The sequence below is a fragment of the Crassostrea angulata genome, unplaced genomic scaffold (assembly GCF_025612915.1).
Source record: "Crassostrea angulata isolate pt1a10 unplaced genomic scaffold, ASM2561291v2 HiC_scaffold_90, whole genome shotgun sequence".
NCBI lineage: Eukaryota > Metazoa > Mollusca > Bivalvia > Ostreida > Ostreidae > Magallana > Magallana angulata.
Window position 1 is genome coordinate 20,378 of NW_026441645.1, and position 21,298 is coordinate 41,675.

The 21,298-nt window shown below is 32.7% G+C and overlaps 1 protein-coding gene, 1 long non-coding RNA gene and 1 pseudogene across 3 annotated transcripts; all 3 read left to right on the forward strand.

The window, feature by feature from the left end:
* The first annotated feature begins 2,225 nt into the window (after positions 1-2,225).
* Positions 2,226-4,559, forward strand: LOC128169037 (uncharacterized). Its single transcript, XM_052835205.1, has one exon. The coding sequence runs from the start codon at positions 2,226-2,228 to the stop codon at positions 4,557-4,559; it is 2,334 nt and encodes a 777-aa protein (XP_052691165.1).
* Positions 4,560-5,283: 724 nt separating this feature from the next.
* On the forward strand, positions 5,284-8,165 carry LOC128169045 (uncharacterized). 2 transcript variants are annotated; one of them, XR_008241493.1, is made up of 3 exons: positions 5,284-6,181; positions 7,069-7,190; positions 8,027-8,165. It is a non-coding gene; the product is annotated as an uncharacterized LOC128169045 (long non-coding RNA). The 2 variants fall into 2 exon arrangements; XR_008241494.1 differs by having other exon boundaries at positions 5,284-5,843.
* Positions 8,166-9,162: 997 nt separating this feature from the next.
* On the forward strand, positions 9,163-14,431 carry LOC128169044 (uncharacterized; annotated as a pseudogene).
* Positions 14,432-21,298: the final 6,867 nt, after the last annotated feature.

Consider the following 21,298-nt stretch of genomic DNA (forward strand, 5'->3'; position numbering starts at 1 on the left):
CTTTTACGTTGTATTGCGTATACATGCATGTATAGCCCTGACTTTTTATCTCAGAATTTAAACGATTCATACTTCTAAAATAATTATGATTTATTTATGAATGAAGTTTGCATGTATGGTATCAGGCATTCGGTGAATTCTGCTATTTGTACACACATTTCGATTTGCTTTACTTTATTAACTATGCAGTGACAGCTTTGTGTAAATTAAAAAATTTCATATTTTGATGCATTTTTCTTGATATTTAAACTTTTATAGTGACATAATTATTCAATCATACATAAATGATTAAAAAATTTATATTTCTCTAGCCTCGCCTACTATAAATGTAAAATTAAGTTACATGTGTAACAACAAAAACAACAAAACATTGCAAATTATGCTATTTGATGCATGTTGTAGTTTCTTTAAAAGGAATACCTTGTCTGTACCGTTTACCGACAACTTTACAATTACAGCGTCTTTGAACTTATATGTGTCATATGGCACGGAATCCCGATCCCGATTCAGATAAACTTGTGCTAGCCTGTGGCCATGTTCACGAAGCTATCTTAAGACTAAGATATGTCTCAGACATCACTTAAGACACGTCTTTGTCCTAAGTCAATTTCTTGAAGCCGTCCTATTTTAGGACATGTTTTAAAAAATATCTTAACTTTAAGACATCCCAACAGGTGTCTTAACTAGTAAAAATGGGAAATTGCCTGCCATACTCGCTTTTTTGTGTTGTTTGTCGTTACCGTCGAAAGTTTCGAAAACAAGACTCCTTTCTATTTCTCCACTTCTTTGAGAATGATTTGAATTTCAGCCTCAGAAAAGTTAGGATTTCTTTTTCTTGATGACATGGCTATGGTTCACTCGCTTAACATGTATAATGCAATGAATAGGCACTGGACAGAACTGGACGCACGTATAATTTAAGACTGGCGCGAATTAAAACCAATTACCAATATCATTGGCTGATCATATAATTAAAAACATGAACAAGGTACACGTGCTTTTACAAGTGTATGTTGACTGCTGTGTGAACCATTCATTTACATACATTAGCTTTTCCTAAAAGTATTTATTTACATGTTAAAATTCCATAATATTGAAGACAATCACTTACATTTATTGGATTAAAGGCAGATAAAAAATCCAAGAGAACAATAATGTAGTGAATGTTTCACAAGAAATCTCTCTCTCTCTCTCTCTCTCTCTCTCTCTCTCTCTCTCTCTCTCTCTCTCTCTCTCAAAAGATCCAGTGGGAAAGGTATGGGGAAGAATATGAAGTTCGGGAGTTTTCGTAAAGTTGAAATAGACACACACACACACACACACACACACACACACACACACATATATATGATTATTTATAGGATATATATATATATATATATATATATATATATATATATATATATATATATATATATATATATATATATATAATATATATATATATATATATATATATATATATATATATATATATATATATATATATATATATATATATATATATATATATATAGATTATGCTGTTGAGTCAGACATGGTGTTCCAGCTTCCCTCACTTTTTCTATTTGTTTTTTTTCTACCCCCTATTTTATTTGTTTGTGATTTCTAGTTCATACTTTCTAAATTTGTTATAACACAGTCTCATTTCTGGTACGATCTACCACTTTTCATATTCTATGAGAAATATTAAGTCGTACCTGATATCATTAATTTTGGATAACCTTTTTCTTAAAAATTAAACATTTCGACTATTTAGTTTTTATTAAAATTAAATTTATTTTCATGGCTCTTAAACAAAACAACACCTTTAAACTTCTGAAAAAACAAAATAAGAAATGTAACAAAACCAAACACAGAATATCAAATTTAGAAACGTATATCAACTGTGACATTATACCAAAAGGCTTTCAGATAAATGTCACTCCCAACATAGGGTTAGTTTCTAAAAACTTCCAAAAACGCTGGGACTTCATATTAAGAAGATGCTCCAAAGAATTAATGTCTCTCTGTCTGTCGTGGGATAACCACAGACTTCGACAACTTGAGAAAGATGTAGTTTCACTGGAGTCTTCTCTTAATAAATCCACTTCCCATGCAGATTTTGTTGAAGCAAAAAGCATTATTACAACATTCAATACAACCCTATCTAATGACCTCAATAATACCCAAAACAGGAAGTTCCTTCGGGATGGTGTTCCAGCAAAAACAGAACTAGGTCTAATATGTTGTCATCTCGTCCTTCTGCTAAAAAACAGCGCTCTAGACGCTTCAAGCGCAAGCTTAAGAAGCAAACAAGTGAAGACGAGTCCTTGGTCGATACCAACACCTGCCCAGTTCTGAACACATCTAAGGTTCCTCTCACAGACGTTGAGACTTCGCTACTATCTAAAGGTCTCAATTTCTGTCCAACACCGCATGAGGTCGATGACAAAAAGGTTAGAGAGGACACCAGAGCATTTTTCCGAAGGCTAAGATTAAAGGAACACTTCTCGCGAAAAGACTCCAGCAATGATCACACAGACGAACCTCCTCCGCCCTTGCACAACTTAGAGGAACATAAGTTGTACCGACCCAAAAGTACTTGGGAACCGGCACCGGGCAAATGTGGAGCACTTGAGTCTTACATTGATGCTGTTGAGTCAGACATTGAGAAGCTCCTGACCAACCAAAAAATCGTCCCTGACAATCTGACGAAAGAAGAGAGATCTGCTCTACAAAGGTTGAAAAACAGGGACGACATAGTCATAAAGAAAGCAGACAAAGGATCCACAGTGGTTGTCCTAGACAAACAAGCGTATTTAGCTGAAGCCAACAGACAGCTGACAGACGATCGTTTTTACAAGAAACTGGACTCTGATCCTACTGAAGAGTTTTCAGCTCTCATCACTAACACCCTGGACAAAATGTATGAAAATGATGAGATTGGTGTTAATGTTTATGAAACGCTTCGCCCAACCAACTGTGGACCAGGTCAATTTTATCTGCTTCCAAAAATCCACAAGGAAGGAATGTCTGGGCGCCCTATAGTCAGTGCCATCGGCCACCCCACGGAGAAAATATCTGAATTTATAGATTTACATCTCCGTCCACATGTAGAAGATTTGCCATCATACCTCAAGGACACTACAGATTACCTGAATAAAACACCTTCCTCTGGCCTGCCAGACCATACTCTTCTCGTTACAATGGACGTCACGTCCTTGTACACGAATATTCCTCACGATGAAGGTATCGAGGCCTGCAGGGAGGTATGGGACAGTAGAACGATTCAGCAGCCGTCAACGGAATCTCTACTCAAGCTCCTTGAACATGTTCTCAAGCTGAACAATTTCATGTTTAATGGCGAACATTACATACAAATAAGTGGTACAGCTATGGGCACCAAAATGGCCCCCTCTTACGCCAATATATTTATGGGAAGATTGGAACGCAACCTGCTTCTCCGAGCTCCTTTCAAACCTTTGAGCTGGTTGCGATTCATTGATGATATTGAGATGAAATGGGTCGAAAACCGAGACTGCCTAAATGACTTCATCACCTTTGCCAACTCCTTCCACAATTCGATTAAATTCACAGTTGACATATCTAGTTCCAAAAATGTATTTTTGGATACTACATCCACCTTGGAAGATGGTGAAATAAAATTCAGTCTCCATACCAAACCCACTGATTCTCACCTCTACCTCAAGCCATCGAGTTGCCACCCTCCCCATACTTTTAGAGGAATTCCTAAAGGATTAACTACCCGAATCAGACGGATCTGTTCTTCTAATGAGATCTTTGAAGAACAGAGCAGAATATTAAAATCCCATCTGTGTAATCGAGGCTATAAAGCCCACACAGTTCAATCTGCAATTGATGAGATTACTACAAAAGACAGGAAAACCCTTTTACAATACAAAGAGAAAACAGACAAAAGCAGGGTTCCACTTGTCACTACATATCACCCCGCCCTTAAGAACCTCAACACCATCCTTAAAAATAATCTGCCCATTCTTTACACTAACGAAAGAATGGCTGATCTTTTCAAGGATCCACCAATGGCTGCATTTAAACGCCCGAGGAACTTAAAGGACATGGTAGTGAGGGCAAGATTAGACAACCCGTTGCCAAATGGTGGTTTTAAAACATGTTCCGATACCAGATGCCTGTTGTGCAAACACAGCACCAACGCGGACAGTTTTAAAAGCCCCATCACAGGTCGCACCTACAAGATATTTGGCAACACTTCTTGTCGCACAGACAACTGCATCTATCTCATCAGTTGCAAAGTCTGCTCTAAGCAATACGTCGGTGAAACAGGTGACCTCCGCAGAAGGATCAACAACCACCGCTCTACCATAAAGACCAAAAAAGTCAAGGAGCCCGTCGGAGAACATTTTAATACAAGTGGCCACAAATGGGAAGACATGACAGTATTGGTCATTGACCATAATCCTCATTGGACAGACGCGGAGAGGAAGAGCAAGGAAAAGTTCTGGATGCACAGACTCAAATCATTCAGACCTGATGGCATGAACAAACAAATTGACTTCACTAAAATGAACGTCTCATAGCCATACATCACCTGACACCCACATAGTAATTTCATGAAATCTGTCAACTACGCCTCTTCCATTCATTTATTAGTTTCTTTACTACCTTTTATTTGTAAATCATTTTTATTTTATTTTATTTATTTATTTTCATTGAATTTTATCTCTTTTTAATCAAAATTGGAGTCTATAGCATAAGTGCCGTACGAGTTAACAACGGGGGTTCAAATTTTCATTAGATAACTCGGACGCCAATTTTAATTAGCTAATTAACTTAATCAGGCGTGAAGTTGGCAGTCGATTGATTACTTTAGAGCGATCGGCGACAGTAGCAACACCTTCTTTAAGAATGTGAACAAATGTTTATAATGTAGCTGTTCTTTTTTATAGTTTCTTAAGTAGTTTAGTAGTAGCTTTAGATTTTGTTTTCTTTGTTTTGTACTCATGTAATTTATTTTTTGGTCCTGAAGAAGGGACTGGTTGTCCCGAAAATTTGACAATTTCTATTGTTCGTGTCGTTAGCCATTTTTAGTGCTTTATATATATATATATATATATATATATATATATATATATATATATATATATATATATATATATATATATATATTATAAACATATATATATATATATATATATATATATATATATATATATATATATATATATATATATACATGTATATAATATATATATATATATGTACACATACAATTGACCAAGTTTAAAACTATATATATATATATATATATACCTGACTTATGCATTTGGTAGACCGATTGTATTATTTTATCTTTATTAGGGAGACCAGTAGATTAGGGAGACATATTTTGGTCTCCGTATTATTTTGACCTTGTCTAAAATGTAATTGGCTTATCTTTAAATGAATGAACGGTGTGTCTTTGCCTAAAATGCATCAATGTGTCTATTATTTGACATCCAATAGTTGCCTTTTGTCTATATTTTTTCGTAAAAAGGAATTCAATCTGCCTCCATCGTATAATTAGCAATGACTATTTTTCTGCATTTAGGAGACCAACGAAAACTTGCAATATTGCAAAAAATCTAACATATATAATTTGTTTAGCCTTTGATTATTCTAAATGAACTTGTTTTCAAAATACTTTTTCACTTTTTATGTATAAAGCCTAACTAGAAAAAAAGTCGTTAATTTCTTGACCATGTTTGAACATTTGGCAAGTGCTCTCCGCCATTTGTTCCGAGTACTCTCGGAACGTCTCGGGTTAAAACAATGGACCTTTTAACGCCAGCGTGTTGCCTTTTAGGAATCAAAGCCATTTTATGGTAAGTACTTTTGATAATCCTACTACAATTGAACAAAGTAATGTTTTTATGAAGTTTTTTTTTAAAAATATTCAAATAAAATAGGGCGATAATGTGTGCAACTTGACTATTTTACACCAAATGTTGATTAATCTTCGAGGACATTCGAAACGAAGTTAACAATAAAAGCATGATTTTCATTTCCACTGTACGTTTGATGTAATATGTAATTCAAGGATTTATCAGTACCTTCTCCAGAGCAAAAGTCGTCCCCATTCCCAATTGGAAATAATTAAGTTCACTTCAGCAGCTGTCCAAATTATGATCCCAATTAGTATAGCAGTATTTTTCCCCAACTGGTAAATAGTTCTTATGTTTATTTCTTATCAAAAAATACTTCGCAAAATAACCAGAATGTCCATAAATGTTCAGTATTAACAAATGATTAAACCCATTTAGCAAAACTGCAGTCATAAAAGTTTCCAAACACGCTGTAAACATTGCCAACTTTTAATCCGATTTTCCTCTGTTTTTCTAAAACATCGTTATTTTGTGGTATACAGTACAGTACTGTAAATGGTACATGATTTTTTTTACACACACTAGACTGATATAAAAGTAAAAGGTAAATGTTATGAAATATTTCAAACAGAAAAATACATTCTCAATTTAAAAGGGGATGTTGATAAATTCTTAATAATGTAATACTTTTATGACCAGTGTTGAAGAGGTGTTTATTTCAGGGAAAAAGACTTGTTCTAATAACTAAATATAGGAATATTATACATATATCTATATTGTGAAATTAATTAGATTCTATTCAATTAAAGTCTAGCTCTTTGATTTTCCATTATGATAATAAATTCAGAAATCATGATGTATGCAACATATGATTTCTCCCAACTGCATGAAATTGTCGATAGAATTTTCCCAATTCCAAAAAAATTGGCATTTTCAAAATAAAAAAAGGCTGAAAAATCCCTGTAATTATATAGGCCTAGCTAGTTTATTGAAAATGGACAGAAAAGTTAACCGAAGAATGTCGCTTTATGTAAATAGATCGACATGAAGAATTTTCTATATTACAGTTATATGTACCAGTAATATTGTTTTAAATTAATTATGTACGTAATGTAGATATATGTACATGTACCCCTTGTTACCTAAATGAATTAAAAGCAAATTAAGATCAGTTGTATAGTGGAAAGATAGCCGACTATTCTATGTACGAATTGACTTATTATAGGTAAGATAGTCAGGCCTCCATGTTTACAACCGGGATGCTCACCCCACATTTACAATTGTGACCCACATTTACAAATGTGACATCATAGTATCACTCTCGTTTGGCTTTTCGGATATTATCAGGTTTGTAAAATTTTTGGCTTTTGATGATTAATAATAATGTAAACAATGTGTCTGCAGATTCCCGTTGGGCCTAGTGTGATCTGTTGACCAGGCAAAAATGTATGTCTTGATTACACAGCGTTGTGCACAATGTGCTCTCAAGAACATTCAATCCAGAAGCATGACCAATGTAGCAACACTTTTAAAACTTGTATTAATTTTAATGTTTATGCGCACCCGGGGCGCCCTTCCCCCTGTAATTGTTGATTTATTAGAATAACATGACATGTTTCATACATGATAGCATTAGAAATGGTCGATGGTTGTAAATATTTTGTTGTTCACCAATTTAAAGTATGTTTTCACTAGAACATGCACATATGATATATGGTAGACTATTATCACATTCAACTCTCTCTCTCTCTCTCTCTCTCTCTCTCTCTCTCTCTCTCTCTCTCTCTCTCTCTCTCTCTACAGCAGCGATTCATCTTATGACCTTTAAAAATCACGCACCTGCACTCTTGCGAGTATACAAAATGTTGTAAAATGTTCGTACTATATATTGTTCGTGCATTGCACTGCGATGATTTGGATCGCATTCAGTCGCGTCTGAATAGTGTGCATGTCCACAATTTTTAAGGAGACTTGATGCAAGCACTAAAACGCATGCAACAAATGCGAGACCTCATGCAATATATGAGAGAGCTCGTGCGAATCTAAAACATTCCGATCGCAAAGAGTTGTAAAGTGGTCGTACGCCAATTGTGAATGGGGCTTAATGTAGATGTTTATGAATCCAAAAGTTTTCTTTGCATATAAACAATGCTTTCACACAGGTGCTTGTGGTTTTAATGTAGGTTTTGGAGTTATTAGCACAACCAGTCATGTCAGTGGAGATTTTCTCCTGCAGGAGAAACATTAAAAGGACAGGATGGGGAGGAGAGATTGAAGACAAGCACAGAAAACAAAATATTTATCTATAAATATAATGGAAAAGAACTTTGGTAATACGATTTATACATATTTACATGAAGCTGGAGGTATGTAGCTCCTGATGTGAATTTTTTTTTTTTTTTCAGACCAGGAGATACAGACCTGCAGCTAAATGTAATATTTTAACATTCATGTATGGCAGTAATGTTTCTAGAAATAACTTTAAACAATTCTAATTAAGTCAAGCAAAAATACCAGTAATTATATGCTTCTTATTTAAGGTTTGATTTCTTTTTATGTACACTGTAGTATTGATGCTGTCAGGAGTGAACAACCATACATGTATCTGCCAGTTTGTAAATGATGGCAAGGACGATGCAAACTCCACCATAAACTCAGAGTGTTTAATGGAAGGGAATACCTATGATTGTTTGCTAAGAGAGACATTGTGGTTGGGGAAGAGATACTTCATGTATATGACTATGGTTGTGATGGGAAAAGCTTGCGGTGGCGCAGCAAGGTAGGAAAATGGTTGGATTAATTATACACAAAAAATAATTATTAAGAGAGAGTTTAGTGATTTACAATCAGGCTTTGGATATCTTGTTATCTGGCTTTGGTTTTGTTTTTGCATTTTTTCGTACATTGATTTGTTTTAAACTAATATAAAAAATAGGTTTTCTCAAGAATTTAAAAAGTATCAGAATAGATAATTTATATGTTTTTATTGAAAAACAAGCCTAAAACTTCTGTTAGTGTTGTTAAATAGGTTAAAAATCGTGATCAATTAATCAGCAGAATTGGTTGTCTCTTGCCATCTGATGATCGGTCAATAATCGAATCGGTAACAAATTATATTAAATTCAATAATATGGGGCACTAAATTTTATGCTATGTATAATCTAAAATATATAAGTGCTATTTTCACTTCCTTTTAAAAGCTTATGCAGACTTTTGCTGTATTTTTATTAGGTAGAATGTTACACATCTTTTGAGATTGAAGAAAACCCCCAGCTCACAACAGTTTTCATTTCATTCAATACAGATTGGAAAACAAAATGATAGGTATAATATTAATGTAATAAACCCAGACTGAGTATAATTGATTATAAAATCTAAAATCGATTATGATAAATCGACAACCTTTTCAACTGATCATTGATTGAAATTCAATCATCGTGACAACACTAGCCCCTGTTCATGTACATGTTTTTAACGGTACTAGTTTTGATTGATTTCAGAAAAGGCTGTGATCCTTTTGATTTTGGTAATGGTTTTGTTAGGTTTTATTTCACTTTATTTTGTTTATAGTTGTTTGATTTTCTTTCAATTTTAACATTATATACGGTTCTTGTGCTGACCTGAATAGATTTATTTTGTTTTCATTATCAAGCACTATTAAATTAAAAGCTTGAAAGAGGTGTCCAGTTGTGCAGTGGACAATGCACCTGCTTATCACCACTGCGACCCAAGTTTAATCCCCATGATCGACAGTTGTTGTATATGATAGGGTACATTGGTCGCCTGCTTGGACACGTGGGTTTTCTCCAGTCACCCCAACTTCTTCCCACATCATGACCCACTCGCGCTAACATCCATGCCAACAAAAAGCTATTAATATAAGTCAGTGTGCATTGTGAATCTGTCACTAATGTGGAGAGTCTCCTTTGCAGAACAAAATTGTTTTTTGTTAGATAAATTACAAAATCTGTTTCTTTAGTAAATATGTATATTTTGCAAATTGTTTACAGAATGTACTTCTTGAAAAATATACATTTACATAGAATTATCAGATTTGGTAGGTTAGTTAATTTAAGCATCAATCTGAATTGGAATTCATTTTTCACTGAATATTGGTACAGTCTTGTTTTTGTACCATGGCTGAAAAGTTTGATTTAGTCAGTGGTCTGTTGTCAGATTTATAAAAAAGAAACATCAATTACCAAATGTGGTAAACTAATAATTGATGAATGTTTATGAAAGAAAATTTTCTATATTGTTTTAATATCTTTCAGTTCCCTCTGATGTGGATTCTGACCCATTTAGTGTATCAAACTACTCGCCAAGTTTCTGAATCAGATGAAAATAAGAAGGTTTTGGGTAATGTTATTATTTAAAGAATAATTTTGCATCTGCAGTCCATTTTCACTTTGCAAAAAATACCTGAAAGAACAAGAGGCTGAGAGCCCAGTCATTTTAATTCAGACTAAAGTAAATCCATTTATATTAACTAGATATACTTTGAAATGTAGTTGTGTATAACAATCTACATGTTGATCTGGTCTCCCTAATGCTGTGATAATGCATTAGATTTACATGATATGAGTGGAATGTACTGGATGTAATATATTTGTAACAGTTACATTTATTTTGTTTAATCATTAGGAATAAAATTTGCAATGATTTAAAAAAGTAAACGTAGAAGCTTGTATTTACAATACAATATATTGGTATTTTTACAGAGTCCACCCCAAATTCATTGAGAGCTAGCCGCAACACAATGGAAAAACAGGGCATCTTGACCCTCAGAGAAAACAGTGAGCATTTTGAAGCAGGTAAATGAATTAAATTCAATGTTGCAATGTTATTATGTTTTTAAGCAAGAAACATTAATACAGTCAGTTGGGTAGCTAGACCTGAAACGAAGTGCATGCTTAAAATGGCAGGGGGTGTGGGGGCCACCATGAGGCCCCCAGTGGGTCCAGGACAAAGCCCAGGGGGCGAAAGCCCCTGGAAGCTCTTGGATTCTGACGATTTTTAACACCAAAAATTAAAGCAGAAATTGAAAGGAATGCTTACTATTTAAGCCTATTTTTAGGCAGTTAAAATTGTTTTGGCTATAGTTTAGGCATAAAATAAAATCACAAAACTTATTAAAAGTTAAATTTTTTTTTTGACATTTGCCTTTGACCCACTCAAAGCTTTTATTCTTAAGTTCATTTTCACATAGTTTATGGTAATGAATATCTCAATAAAGCTGTGATATTCTATCGGGGAAATTTAAAATGTGTAAAACTAAGTTCAACTGCAAAATAAATAGTTGCCTTTTTAGGTACATGCATTGTGTACTGTTTCTTTAATATGATACTTTAAGACCATATTGTGTGGCTATATTTGGTGCTTAATACGTCTTTGTTTAGCATTGATTTCGGATAAAGTAGGACCGAGTGACGGAAACGGGCTGATGGAATAACTAAGTATGGACCTTAATACTTGAATTCTTTTTTTATATTTTTTTTTTCTTTATTTATTTTTTTACTGATTTTTCCCCCAAATGATGTGCATGCTCAGGCATATAAGCATACATGGTAGCTACGCCACTGGCAGTGTACAATTTACTACTCAAGTCTAAGATTGCTCGTGATCTTGGGGCTTGGTCTCCCTAATGCTGTGATAATGCATTTGATTTCCATGATATGAGTGGAATGTAATGGATGTAATATATTTGTTATACTTATAAGTACATGTATAAGTCATTAGGAATAAGTTTTGCAAAGAGATAAAGAAGTAAACTTAGAAGCATGTATTTATGATACAATATATTGGTACTTTTTTACAGAGCCCACCCCAGTTTCATTGACATCTAGCTGCAACACAATGGAAAAACAGGACAGCTTGACCCTAAGGTAAAGCAGTGAGCGGAGGTTGACAATGGTTTTCGAGGGGTGTCAATTTCAATAGATACCCTCCCAAACAGGCACTATTCATTTTATTTTACTGAATGTCTTATTTCTAAAGAAAATTTTACTGCTTTTATTTAGAAATGAAGTAAATTCTACGACAAACCGTACGCTCATAATTTAAGCGCATGTAACAGTTCGTTGTGTTACCAATTGCCAAGTGTGTTGCTAACGCTGAGGGTAATAGAATGGATTACCAACTGCGTCTAAACCAATCAGATTTCAGTATTTAACATTTAACATGAAAGTATAATAAAATTGTTTGTCTGGTCTCCCTAATGCTGTGATAATGCATTAGATTTCCATGATATTAGTGGAATGTAATGGATGTAATATATTTGTTATATTTATTTTTATTAATCATTAGGAATAAACTTAGCAATGATATAAAGAAGTAAACTTAGAGACTTGAAATTGCAATACAATATATTGGTACTTTTTACAGAGTCCACCCCAAATTCATTGAGATCTAGCCGCAACACAATGGGAAAACGGGACATCTTGACCCACAGAGAAAACACTGAGTATTTTGAACAAGGTAAATGAATTAAACTAAATGTTGCAATGTTATTATGTGATCCTGGGGCTTGGTCTCCTTAATGCTGGGATAATGTATTTGATTTCCATGATATGAGTGGAATGTAATGGATGTACCGGTAATATATTTGTAATATTTATTTTAATTAGTCATAAGGAATAAAATTTGCAATGATTTAAAAAGTAAATGTTGAAGCTTGTATTTACAATACAATATATTAGTACTTTTATACAGAGTCCACCACAGATTTATTGAGAGCTAGCCGCAACGCAATGGAAAAACAGGACATTTTGAACCTCAGAGAAAACAGTGAGCATTTTGAACAAAGTAAATGAATTAGAATCAAAGTTGCAACGTTATTATGTATAACAATTAACATGTTTGTCTGGTCTCCCTAATGCTGTGATAATGCATTTGATTTCCATGATATGAGTGGAATGTAATGGATGTAATAAATTCTCCTATATGTAATAATATTCCTAAATATAAATACACTGTGTTAGAGTAAAATCCCAAGAGATCCGAATATCAACATGGTGTGTAATTTTGAAGCGAGCAAAAAAGTGTTGATTCCTTCAATAATATGAATTAAATATTTAGATGAAAAGTATTTACAGCCTCAGAATGGTTTGTTATGAATAATTTGACTGTTATTTTCAATACAACTTCATTATTTTTCTCAAAAATCGATTCGGAGCGATTCTGCAATTTTCTGCTACATTACGGGTATATGGGAGGCATTCCTGTCAGATTATTATAACTAAGCAGAGTGTAGTGAAATTAATAGCTTTATTGTAGGCTTAAAGCTTGGTTATGTAATTGTAAACAATACGGTGCGTCGATGTAGTGAATATCCGATATCATATGCAATGTCAACCCGTGCACGCACGGGTCAAAGTCTAGTAAGAATAATTAATTTTGACTTGTGAAAGAAAGTAATCATTTTAAGATTGTTAAAGCCACAAAAGGGGCAACTGTTTCTTTAAAAGATTTTTTGTTTTAAACTTTATTTATGCAATAACGATTCTTTGATCTTTTGCAGTTCCATACCATTGTTTTCCCTCTCTCAATTCCTGTGATGAAAGAAGTCAACTTGATAGGTTTGTTTCAATCTATTTTGTGAATGTTTTTCTTGTTTGATAATAGGATAGTCATACATATGTAGCTGCATCGATGTAGCCCTCTCCGATTTTTTATAACTGATGTTTACTCCCCCCCCCCCTCCCCCCCAAAAAAAACAAAACAAAAAAAACAGGAGAGGGCTACATTATTGCAGCTAGGTGTTAGGCTTCTGGCTTTTGAATGACAATGTATAGATGGAGTTATTTCCTTGTGACTTGTGACAGAGGCTGTAGTGCACAATTCCATTTGACTTTCAAGAAATGTTCAGATAGTAATGAAAATGTAAAGTGTTTAATAACATTTGCTGAGTACCACTTTCAATACTGTAAAAGGGATTATTTACATGTAAGGGAAAATTTACACTTAAGCTTAAAACTGGGTAAAATACCCCCACATTTGCATATGGGCAGTGCTTTAGTGTGGTAAATCACTGTGTATGTATTTCTTTTTCTTTTTTCTTCATTAAATAATTTTTGTATTTGTATACATTTTTGAAATTTTATCTAAAAGGGTGAGTGTCGGAGTTACATGTGCACAATCCTAAAGGTCCAAGTACAGCACCTGAATCACATGTGACTGAAGAAGATTTGATGTCCAAACCCTGCGAGAATGGAAATGCAAATGCATCGGATGTTACACCACAAGGTATTCAGTCTTTTTTTTTATTTGTGTGAATCTGTGTGTGGTAGTGGTGGGGGGGGGGGGGGGTAATAGAAGTCATATTATTGAAATGATAAAAACTTTTCTCAATAATTTTCTTTCTTTATTTAAGATGACAATGGTACATTGATTTGCATCGTTTAATAATTAAAACCCATCCATAATGTTTTCTCTTTTCATTACGTTTTATGCATGCCTGTCCTTAGTATTTGCAAAGTAAGATATTCATGATATTGTTATTACAGAGTGCTTCTTTGAGATCGAAGATGATAATGGAACTAAAGTTCTTGCAAGCCCAGTTGCAGCCAAGAAGACTAAAAGCAGCTCAGGTGATATATCTTTGTTGCTTGGTCTATCTATCCACAATTTGATGAATTAGCAATTTTTAGGTCACCTGAGTTTATTGCAATCCGTTTTCGTCCGTTATCGTGCATCGTGCCTTAACAATTTTACATTTTTAACTTCTTCTTAAAAACTACAGGGCTGATTATTACCATTTTTGATGTGAGGCATCTCTATGGTGAGAGGAATCTAAATTGTAAAATTCATGGCTCTACTACCCCCGGGGCGCCACATGTGGGGCCAAATTTGCAAAAAAAGAGCCAAATTTTAAAAAATATTCTTCTCTATTCCCACACATGTTAGGAAAAAACTGGTTGCATAGTTATAATGTCCATGAAGCCCTCTACATAAATTGTGAAATTCATGGCCCCTGGGTCAGGGGTTCAGGCTCTAGAATGGGGCCAGTATGGCCATATAGTATATATGTATTTAATCTTAGAAAATCTTCTTCTCTACCCCATATATATTTGTTAAAACTAAATGCATGATTATGATGTCCATATTGTGAAATTCATGACCCCTTGGTCAGTGGTTCAGGCTCTAGGGTGGGGCCAATATGGCCATATAGTAAAAATGTATTAAATCTTAGAAATTCTTCTTTTCTACTCCCATATAAATATATATATATATCTGGTTATAAAGTCCATGAAGCCCTCTACCAAAATTGTGAAATTTATGACCCCCGGGTCAGGGGTTCAGGCTCTAGGGTGGGGCCAATATGGCCATATAGTAAAATGTTTTAAATCTTAAAAAGTCTTCTTCTCTACTCCCACACATGTGGGCAAAAAACTGAATACATGGTTACGATGTCCACTAACTCCTCTACCTAAATTGTAAAATTCATGGCCCCTGGGTCAGGGGTTCAGGACATGAGGGGGGAGGCAATATAGTGTTAATGCATATAATGTTATAACATTTTCTTCTCTATTCTCACACATCTGTATAAAAAACTGACCTATAATTATGTTTACCAGGAAGTCCTCTACTGAAATTTTAATTTTCATGTCCCCTGGAGTATGGGTTTTAACTCTAGGGCAGGGCCAAAATGGATGTATAGGTGTTATTGCATATAATGTTAAAAAATTATCCTTTTTACTCCCACACACCTGAAAGGAAACTGAATTCATGATTTTGTAGACCCGATCTTTTAAGTTTTTTGCCAAAATTGTAGGTTTCACAGTTCTTTTTGAAAGATTTCAGGCAGGGAGGTGGCCGTCATTACTAATTTATAATTTTTCTACTCCAGAATAAAACCTAATTAATTAAATGCATATATGAGACTCCTCGACAAGTTTGTGTATGGGTTATATGCTACTCAGGTGACCGTTACAGGAATAGAAACAAATTTCTCATGGAGATTTATAATGTGAAATTATTACATCTTTTCACCATTCGGAACCCACTTGAAATACCTCATACAATTTTTCAATTATGTCATCCAGGCTATTTCATGGCCGATGCAATGCAAAATCCCTATAGGCTTTCTATTTTGGGTTGTGTATTGAAGCCTAAAGAGGTAGAGGGGGCATTTCAAAACAGATAATCTTGACATATAAGTGGATGAATGTAGTTCGAGCATGAATGTATTTATGAAAATCAAAATATTCAGCAAGAAGAAGTGGAAGCAAAAACCATACAGAGTATGGTATGCCTTGAATCTATACATATAGGTATTATCCTTTTTACATGAATATGTAACAATATAATATTTCTGATTGTTCATATTATTTTTAAAATCTTTTCAAGGTAAAAGAGAAATCCAGGAGTTTTTGGAAAAACATGAAATGTATTCATTGGAACGGCTTGATGAGAGGACCAAATTTTTGAAGATTAGATCTAAAATCTTCAACGAGAGAAAAACAACAAGACTTAGGACATTTAAAAAATTAAATGAAATGAAATCAATGAAAAAGCAAACATGAATCTCATCATTTTACATATAATGTAACTGTAATGTAACAACAAGACGTAGGGCATGTATGATAATTTATTTTTAGCTCACCGAGACGAAGTTCGGGGGAACTTATGCTATACTGCTGGCGTTGGCGTCCGGACCTGGTAAAAGTTTTTGTTGCAGGTCCTTTATCTTAGTTATTTCTTGTCCTATCTTCACCAAACTTGCATGGATGATGCATCTGGACCTTTTTATGAACTTGAAAAACTTGGATGCTGAATCTGGGCAATGAATTTTAGATGCTGGAGGTTAAGGTTTTTGGAACAGGTTAAAGTTTTTGGTGCAGGTGGCCTTTGATAGCAATTTCTAAATTACTACTGATCCAAACTTGCATGGATGATGCATCTTAAGATACTGATGCACCTGAAAGGCTTGTATGCTGAATCTTAGCCATAGGTTTCGGATGCTGGATGAGGTTATGTTTTTTGGAACAGGTCATATATTAAATTTATTTAGTACTATTTCAAACTTGCATAGTTGATTTAACTATAATATAAATGAATTGCAAAGGTAGCTTCAGATGCAGAGCCTGATCTTCATAATCAAGGATGCTAAAAATATATCTTAGTAATGACTGGTCCTAACTTAACCAAACTTGAATTGATGATGCGTCTTATGATACTGATGCATCTGGCAGGCTTGAATGCCGAATCTGAGTCATAGGTTTTGGATGCTGGATGAGGTTTAGTTATTTTGGAACAGGTCACATGATTTATAGACAATAGCTTGCATAGTTAATTTAACTATAATATAAATGAATCATAGAGGTTGCTTCAGTTTCAGATCCTGATCTCTATTATCAAGGATGTTTAAAAAGAATATCCTACCTCACTCTAACCTGATTGATAGATGTGTTTGTTGTTAAATGATATAACATGATTCATATGATATAGTATTGTCAGATTTGATACACTATTGTTTTATATGATAAAATGTTATATCATATATTATATTATAAAAAGTTAGTAGGATATTGTATCAATATTTTTGTGCATTATGATATGATATTGTATCGTTAAATTGTAATGTAAAGTATTTTTTATTATGATGCAATGTTGTATAAAATGATAATGTATTATATACTATTTTATCACATGCTATTGTTTCATATTATATTGCCATATTTAATATGGTATAATATGATACAATATTGTATTGTAATATATAATATCTTATCACATGATATGATATTGTATAAAATGATATTGGTTTATATAATATATTATTTTATCACATGAAATAGTATTATTTGATATTGGAATATACAATATTGTAACATATGATACGATATTGTATAAAGTGATATTGAATTATATAATATATTACTGTATCACATGATATTGTATCATATGATTTGATACAATGTTGAATCAAGTTATATTGTATCTTATGATACAATATCATATTATGTATCAAATATGATATAATATCATACACTATCATACTTAAGTATACAATATAATATAATGTGTTACAAAATTGTGATGTATTATGTGATATGACATTGTATCATATATTATGATATTGTATTATGTGATCAAATGCAATAATGTATTTAACATGACACTATGTCATATCATATGTTACAATATCATATTGCATCATTATTTATTACAGTATTTTATTTTTATTATTATATGTGTGTATCTTATATTAATATATGAAATGAACATATGATTATTATCCAATTTTTTAACATATGATATAGTAATATGATATTGTTTCGAAACAGTATCCATAGATATCCAAGATCATTAACTATGATTTTCAGGTAATATGATAAAGGTGGTCTCATAAAGGTGATGCTTTATAAAGGCGATGCCTCGTCTCGGTGCTTTGTAATCTGTGATTACCTTTGTTTCTTATAAGGCAAGAAAGTGGCCCCTAAACGTGATATGTATTGCAGACGACATCCTAATGTCTTTATGTTTGAAAATTTTGAATTTTTTTTAGCTGCATAATCCTGTTCGTCCTTTAATATTTTTTATGCCATGCATTTGATCAGTCATTTTTGCTCCCAGAGTAACTTTTAAACTTTGTCAATTTCTTACATGTGTACTTATTATCAATGTTATTCATTAACATTTATTAATGAATGGTTCATTCAATACGTGATCTTTGATCACCTTTTTTTATTGTTATATATGAATTATGAAGAATATTAAGTAAATCAATTTTAAAAGCTTTATTTTCTTGAAATGTATGAAATTTGAAATATGAAGGTTGAAAATAGATTATGAATATTTTGATTTCATAAATTTACAGATCCTTACATACATGATTTTGTTGCACAGAAAAAAAATGAAACTGTTGTAATTGAACTGCAAGTTCACCAAAATAATGGACATGTTATGTACACTGAATTTTGAATGGAAATGATTGCTCTATTAATAAATTTGAAATAATTAATTGTTTAAACTTTCAAAATTGAACTAATGTTTACACCCTGGTCCATAAATTATAAAAGAAATCTATTTGAAATTAGTTTTGATGATTAGTAAAGTTTGTTCATGAACTTGAAATGTTTTTTTTTTTTCATTTATTAATGTGAAATTCTAAAACACATTAGGATACATGTAGAATGGATTGAATTGAGAAGATAATCTTCAGTAGGGACGCAAATTTAAAATGCTACATATTTTCCCCATTTTCGCAAATTTCGTGACATGCGAAAAAAAACCGGACAGTGAAAATTAAAGGGCTGCAAATCACGAATGTTATGGTTAAAAAAAAGAATGGTCTACCTAAACCCTAATTAAGTAATATTAATAAAAATGTATTATCGGTATCCCATAGCCGCATAAGACAGTAGCAAAATATTAGAGGGACAATATAGTATATTTTTAAGGGCTAATAGTAATGAAAAATTAAAACAGATGTGAGATTATTGCCATTCCACAGACCTCTAAATGACCATCTATGAATATTAAAAGTCCACACCATCAACTATGTGAGATATTAACAAAGCTTACATATACATGCACATGTACACAGTGACCTTGCATTATATCTTAATTCTATGTTGCGTGGCGATAAAAAATGATAGAGCACTTGCAAATCATGAAAGTTATGGGAAAAAAGAATGGTCTACTTAAGCCATAAAAAATATATATGAAAATATATGCACGGTCTCCTTAAGCCTTATGAGAGAGTAACAAAATATTAAGGAGACCATTTTTGCTGTATTTTTTTAAGGACAAGATATATTGAAAAATTAAAACACATGTAAAGTTATTTGAATCTTGAAGACCTCTAAATGACTATTTGCAATAAAAAATATGCACATATAAAAATTTTGTATATTGTCTCCCTAAACTACATTTTAGGGTATGGTCTCCTCAATGCCTAAATCAGATTTATATATATATATATATATATATATATATATATATATATATATATATATATATATATATATATATATATATATACAATTGACCAAGTTTTAAACTATATATATATATATATATGTATATATATATATACATATATATATATATATATATATATATATATATATATATATATATATATATATATATATATATATATATATATATATATATATATATATATATATATGTATGTATATATATATACATGTAATATATTTTTATATTATTTGAATATAATTACATACATTATATACTTTTTCAAATCGAGATAAAATGCTCATCTTTATTTTTCAAAAACAATTTTTAAAGATATACTGAAATAATTTCAATTATTGTTTTGGACCTTCGGCTTTTATTTTTCCAAAGGACTATGTGCGGTATGGTCAAATATCTGCTCCCGATTTCAACCAATTTTTAAATAGTACCGTATGAAAATAAAATCTTCACAAATCATTGTATAGAGGATGCCTATAACTTTAATCTTGATTTTGGTCATCATTGCTCATTCGCTGTTTATCTATGACGTCACCTAAATGACCTAATTCCCACAAATTTGCAAACAAATGAAAATATTCTCATTTTTGCTCTATATTTTGCATTCGGAAGTATAGAGCGCAGGTCTGCTCAAGTGTGATTTTAACATATATTTTTCTTCAGAGAGTTATACACATTATTCCAAAAATTGATACTTGAGCAAGCGTGCGCTTGATGTTTCCCAGTCGAAAAACCATCGGAAAATACCCATATTTTGCTACAAAACATCAATTTATCAAAATAATACAATCTTCATGACGTCATTTCTACATTATGACGTCACTGTGGTAATAACCTTTTACACCTTTATTTCCAATATGATTTTAACTATCTTTCACCTTATTTTTAAAGCTCTCTCTAAAACTTTAATTTTGGGGGCAAAAAATGCATAAAACCGCACATAGTCCTTTTCCTAAATTATGGCTATTTATTGGGGTGGCCTCCTCGTGGCAAGAGCTGGGCAGCGTTATTGAATAGACAAGTTAATCATGATTCATTTTTAACTTGTCTGAATAACGACTAACAACCCCATGAAATGACTAAACAAGTAATAGAATTAGTATTGAGGATTTTAATATAATTGTTTTCCGCTTGAATCGCCATTTGGGTCACCATTTGGGTCTTTATTTTTCTTAATAACGGCTAACAACCCCATGAAATGACTAAAACAAGTAATAATATTGGTAATAAGGATTTTATTATAATTGTTTTTCACTTAAATCGCCATTTGGGTCGCCATTTGGGTCCATTTAGGTCGCCATTTGGGTCCATTTGGGTTCATTTGGGTTCATTTGGGTCCATTTGGGTAAATCGACGCACCCTTCCGGATATCATCAGGTATGTAACAATTTTAGCCTTTTGATGATTAATAATAACGTAAACAATGTGTCTGCAGATTCCACATTGTTTACTCTCTTCTCATTATATCGTGGGTTCCGTTGTATCGCGGTATGTTCCAAAAAATAGGATTC